Genomic DNA, 6,000 nt, shown 5'->3' on the forward strand with positions numbered 1-6,000 from the left:
GAGTGGAAGTGTTTTTGGACTAGTAGGGATGGTACAAAACTGTTTTTTGTTGTTGTTGGACTGGTCCAAAAGAAACAGACCTGATAAAAATCAGTGGAAGAAAATCAACAATTTTTTTGTAGATCAGAGAAGTGATATCATACAAGGTAGGTCTTATTACCGTTGCAGTACGAGTGTAACATCATCAAGTGCTACATGTTTGTATACATGTCATTAAAAAAATGTCCATGTTATCAAACTTTGGGAGAGACGCCGAATTTCACAGAGATATGCCCCAGCAGGACTCCAGCATGCCTAATTGGTTAGTAAACTATTACTGCTATTGTTATATCATTTTATTAGAAAGAATGTGTATGATGGAAAAGCAATGGAAAAATTTTGGGGAGGGCCATCGAAAAATTTCTGGGGCGGGGAGATTGCTGATTTGCACCAGTCCTGTCCCCTTGGTAAATAACATCAAGTTTCTAAAGGTGACACACAGGTGATCCTGTCATCAGGTCACATAACCGTTCATAAAAAAATTCACATGGGATGAAGCCATTCCATTTCCCTGTCCTAGAATTTGAATGCTGTTGTTGCCTCTTATTTTTGCAATCGTCAACAGTTTTTATTTTCAGGCATGGTGAAATATATTGAAATAGTAATGTTTCTGCTTCTTCTTCTTTCTTTCTTGCTGTAGTTACTCTCAAGCAAATCTCAGCCTTTCTAGTTCCCTTTCCATTTTCCAAATATTCTAATCATTCTACAAATGATGACATGTCTGCTTTGTACACTAACCACAAAAAGTATTGTAAATGATAAAAGAGGTGCTTTGGAACAAGCCATGCTTGGGCTGAGGAGTATTTGTGAAACATTCAGCCATATTCTACTTTGATACCTACAAGACTAAAACTACCATTGCAGGTGTCTATAACACATCTGGTTAAACGTGACTTACAACTTATGCACAAGGTGGTTTCTCAGGTCCTGTGTGACATGTTGGTGCCATGGCTGGACTCTCTTAGGCGGCTGCTGCTGGATGGTCACATTGCCAGAGGAGTCCAGACTGTGAAAAAGGGAGCTGCCAATGAATACAAAGAGAAACAAAAAAGACAACAAAGATGGCATGTTAGCCCATGCAATTAAATCAAAAAGACAGCAGGACCATTATTGACTAAAATGAAACCATATTCAAGGTATTCCTCAATCATCAGGTCTTCTTAGAGTAAATGAGTGGGACCTTGCTTAAAGAAGCCCCATGCTTTGAATGACTTTTTAGGTTAAATGTAATTTCAGAGAATGTAACTTTGATGTCATTTGTGCCTTATGCCCTTTTAAGGCAGAGAAAAACAAGCTGACTATGGGAGCACAAGAGTGACAGTGCTGGTAACTTATTGAGTTGTTTGTTGGGATGCTGATTTTCTTTGTCTGGACTGAAAATTTATGTGTGAAAAGATGTTTGGGTGGGAGCACATGTATGATGCCTGTTGGAAAATTAGTGAATTAGGTGTAAAAATAATGGGGAAATTTTGGAAGAAAACCTTCTGTAGAGAAAAACTTTGTTAACAGTAGCCTAATATGTTAAAAAATTCTTAGTCCAAAGTAAGCACATACCTGGTGAAAAATTGTTAATTTTGGAGATGGGGGGAAGAGGGAACTTTTGTTGCGAATGGGAGATGTGGCCAATTGTTCAAATTGGAGAAAGTGGGATCACTGATTCAGAGAAGCAACATATAAAATTGGTGTGACCTAGTAACAGTAACACAAGACTTAAGAAAATATGACTGGTGTAGTCAAACGTACGTCTGCTGCCTCTGCATGGCACTCAGCTCCGCTCCCAGTGATGGCCCACCGTTCAGGTTCCCTGGTCCACCTGGCCCCAGACCCTGCTGCTGGCCCAGCTGCATACCTGTGGATAGAACAGTCCACCATCCATCATGATAACAGCAGGCTAGCTCTTACACTATTTAGTGGATATCTACTGGAAATCTCGCTTCCTATGCTATCTTAAGTTATGTCAAGATTACTGAAAATCTGAAATTTTCACTGCGGACCCATGACATTGCAAATGTGTTTTTGCGTCGCAACATTGTTTGAAACTTAAATCTTCTCCTTTTAAATTAATCCATGCCAATATAGATTTTACAGTAATAAAAAAGTCCTGAGACATACTTCTGGCTCTGTTGGGTGGATTGTTCTGATTATATGGCAGTCCTAGAGCAGCATAGGCACGCTGCATGGAAGTGTGGTCGATCTGTTGCTGCTGCGGCTGTGGCTGCGGCTGGGGCCCGGCCGGCTGCGGCGGAGGCTGGGGTTGCTGCGGCACGCCGGGCAGGCCGGTCGCTGACGACGTCTGTGTGTGGGTCAGCTGGGGGAGCTGTGCAGTCAGCCCTGGGAACCAACAACAATGCACTTTTCACTCTGATGACTTCCTCATTCACATGCTACCAAATGCTCATATATATATTATGCAAATTTATCTTCATAAAATGTTAACTTTTGAAGGGGTACTCCAAAAAGGAGTGCTCTTTTCCAATAGATAATGTATTGGTCAATTCATAATCAGCAACCTTTTTGCAGAATTTCACTTGTAGTGAATTACACGGGGTGTGTTTGGATAAGCCCATGCATTTTCCATATGTACAGATATGTACAGACATTCCTTTCATTGAGAATATTTCAGTCATAAATGAGGGGCGATGTGCACACTACATGGCCAATCGTTCACAAGATATCAAACAATACATAACTATTATTACGCAAGGTTTCAATAAACTCATTTAACACGTGCAGACCCTACCAATGCATATAGACACTTCCTTCATTGTAATATCTTCAACATAAAGGCGCGATGTGCACGTTAAGATCAGTCCAGAAACACTCCCACTGAAAACATCATTTTTTGTATTGGCAATCCAGTCCAAAATTAAATTGAGAAAATAGGTCCCTGTGCATGAATGGACTCCCTATACAAATGGTTCATTTCATACATTCATACATGTTGCAGACTATCTGTGGTATAGCTGAAATATAGTCATGCTGATGGTAACTAGCCAGCATTCTTGAATACTGTAGAAATGTAAAAACACAATTTTTTCAACTTACCCATGCTGGCCTGCACTTCCTTTCTACTGGATACATTTTTGAGTGGTAGACAAACAGGACAGTCGCTTCTTGTACAATTCTTCCAATGGGAGATGATTTGTCTGGATGATGCGCAATGTGCCACTACAAAAGAAAGAACGTTTCAATCATCTCAATAGTGCAAAAAAGACCACATTTAAATGAAAATACTATCATATTGTTAAATCCATACATGCAAAAACATTTATGCTTTGCTAACCTCAACTGCTGAAGAAAACTTGCAGAACCTGTTCAGCTATGCAACTTACAAGCACTTGCTCTGTAATAGGATTTCTTCTTCCAACTAAAATTGTTCTGTTACAAGAACAAAAAAGAACTTAAACTTATTACTAGACAAAAGAGGGCTATTAAATTGGAGTTCAGCGACCTCATACCTCCATGAAATAGATTTTATGCAAATTACCTACTAATTTGCATAATTTATGCATGGTGATGTTTACCTTCAACTAAACCCTGGGATGGAAGCCTGTGTGATACAGAAAATTATCACCCAGCCCAGAACAGCCATATCGAATGTTATTGCGGCCTACTGTTCTCTTTATCAAAATCAAATGTAGTTTTGTGCATTGTATTGCTGTACCACCGTATTGTTTCAAAGGCAAACACACTGCAGAACCCACTTTTTCCTCCAAGCAAAAATCAATGACTTTTCAATACCTTGGCAGTTCTTCCCTGCCTGGCAGTGAGTCATGTGAGTCAGGACATTCTTCATGGTCCGACAGTGGGGAAGTTGGCAGGTCCGCACTTCGCCATTCACAGCCGACTGTTCCCGTCGCTGGCACTTGTGCGCGTGCAAAAGGAGAACCAGTTGTTGCTGAATGAGCTTGCGTTTCTCTGGGTCTGCTGTTGGTGCTGTCACACCTTGTGGTGGCACTTGGGCAGGGGCCTGCAGTTGGGAGAAAACACAAGTTGAACAGAACTGTCAGACAGTATCATCAGCTTGAATACGAGTCCTTTTTGTCCTCTAGAAGCAGCTCTTCAAAGCCAGCAAATGGTCATATTTTAAACATGCTAACTAGATACAGCATATCTAGAGAAGCATTTCATGCAAATAAATGTGAACAACACTCCTTGATTTGTAGGCTAGGAATACCAGGCGCATGTACATGCACCTTTGTGCACCAAACATTAGTGCACTGGTGCCCCTAGATATTCTTAGGGTTACGTACATTAAGGTACTAGTGTATACTAGTATAAAGCATATTGCTAACAGCGTGTGATGTGTCGTTAAAAATATTAAAACTTTAATTTCATTGATCTTTCGAAGCTGTCCCAAGCTACACAAGCCCACATTTGACTTGGAACATTCCTAGCAGGTTTGAGGTCCTTTTTTCCGGCAGTGTTCTCACCAGGATTTTTTCCCACCGAAAGGCATCTAATTGCAGCAAAGCCAATGTGGTGCACAATACAGGTGTGAGCATTGCACAAGGTCTGGGGGAATCTGCCCCCTGAATTTTTTTTAATCATAACCCTCAAAAACACTATTACCTGCGTTTTGAGGGTCAAATAGAGTGAAATAAAGCATTTTTTTTACCTTGGTTAGAAAGTAACAGAAAAATCCCTTTCTCACGCAGCAAAGTGGCCCAAATCACAGCGTATAGGCGCAAATCACAGCATAGGGGATATAGGGGCCACTTATGCTGAAAAGGCCTGGCAAGAACACTGTCCACGCATTGACCTCATTACTTATGCACCTGACATTGGCAATGTCTTTCATTGGCAACACATTTCATATTATAAAAAGTTTTAAAATTTGAATTTTTCTTGGACCATGTTGTCATATTTCATAACATAACATATGCTTGCTAAGATAAGTCTTTTTTCTTTTGTAACCTTTAAAATAATAGCACATTGTCCTTGCCTATTCAAAGGCTGAACAGAACGGACCGAGTAGAGTAAGTCTCGAAACAAAAATGCCCAAATTCCCTAAAATAGCTTTCTATACAACTTACATCTACAGTATAATATATTTACATTTGTGAGATCATTATCTTTGTGTTGTTCACTAAGACCTTCTCTTCGTTAAGTCATCTCCTCCCCAACTAATTTTACTGTAGAAATGTACAACCAGCCAACGGAAGATAAAAAGAAACATGGCGGCCTTTGTTGACGTGCACACCTGACACAAGACACAAATCATGGCTGCAATCCTAGTTTACATGATCCTAGTTTAACCAGATGTCTACAACTCATAAATGGAACAAAAAATATTCATGAGCCCTTTGGCATACAATAATCTCATTAAAAACTTTTTTCAAGGTCTCATTTCAGTCCTTCTATAAACTCCTGCAATAGTGCTTTGTACGAACTTTGATTGGAATGTTGACAATGTCAAAACCTACCTTGTACTAGATAATCTTTCTTATGAAAATAAGAAGGAAGGATGCCCCAGCCACCATTTACATTAAATGGATGTTCGTTTTAAACCGTAGTCCTGTTAAACCGTAACATGGAGAACTGATTCTTGGGGTTGCAAAAAAACTACTACATATTTTTCTTGTAAATCATCTTAATCCTTAAATAAATTGAGACATTGGCGGCCATTAGTGAACTCACCAAATCTAGTAAAATATCGCAACTGCTTGCAAGATCTGTGTGACGTCTGGAAGCCAGCGATGTGAAAGGCTTCGACATACCAGGGCAAACTGCCTGTGACCGCCACGTTCTGAGTGTTGCTTACCTCGCAAATTTCTGCCGTTTTTGACATGTTGCGGCCTTAAAACTCACAAGTTAAGTTATACTTGTTGTTTTTACGTCTAACTTTAAGTTTTCTTATGTGAACAAATTATACTTCTGCTGCGCAGCCGATAGCGCACTTGGAACTCCATTGAGGATTGCCCATGAACCTGACCGCAAGTTTTCTGATCTGCATGTTTT

General features: G+C 40.0%; 1 protein-coding gene across 13 annotated transcripts in view; it reads right to left on the reverse strand.

Annotated features, from left to right (window-relative positions):
- LOC118419748 (CREB-binding protein-like) overlaps positions 1–6,000 on the reverse strand; it is a 40,565-nt gene that overhangs the window by 22,523 nt on the left and 12,042 nt on the right. For 11 of the 13 annotated variants that reach the window (XM_035826304.1, XM_035826299.1, XM_035826303.1 and 8 more), the window contains 5 exons: positions 3,781–4,009; positions 3,085–3,207; positions 2,152–2,370; positions 1,783–1,888; positions 938–1,060 (listed from right to left, as the gene is read on the reverse strand). In XM_035826304.1, the coding sequence (XP_035682197.1) occupies positions 938–1,060; positions 1,783–1,888; positions 2,152–2,370; positions 3,085–3,207; positions 3,781–4,009 (800 nt within the window). The remainder of the gene's footprint in view (positions 1–937; positions 1,061–1,782; positions 1,889–2,151; positions 2,371–3,084; positions 3,208–3,780; positions 4,010–6,000) is intronic. The other 2 variants (XM_035826298.1, XM_035826305.1) reach the window with 1 other exon arrangement.

This window comes from Branchiostoma floridae, chromosome 7, assembly GCF_000003815.2.
Source record: "Branchiostoma floridae strain S238N-H82 chromosome 7, Bfl_VNyyK, whole genome shotgun sequence".
Lineage (NCBI taxonomy): Eukaryota > Metazoa > Chordata > Leptocardii > Amphioxiformes > Branchiostomatidae > Branchiostoma > Branchiostoma floridae.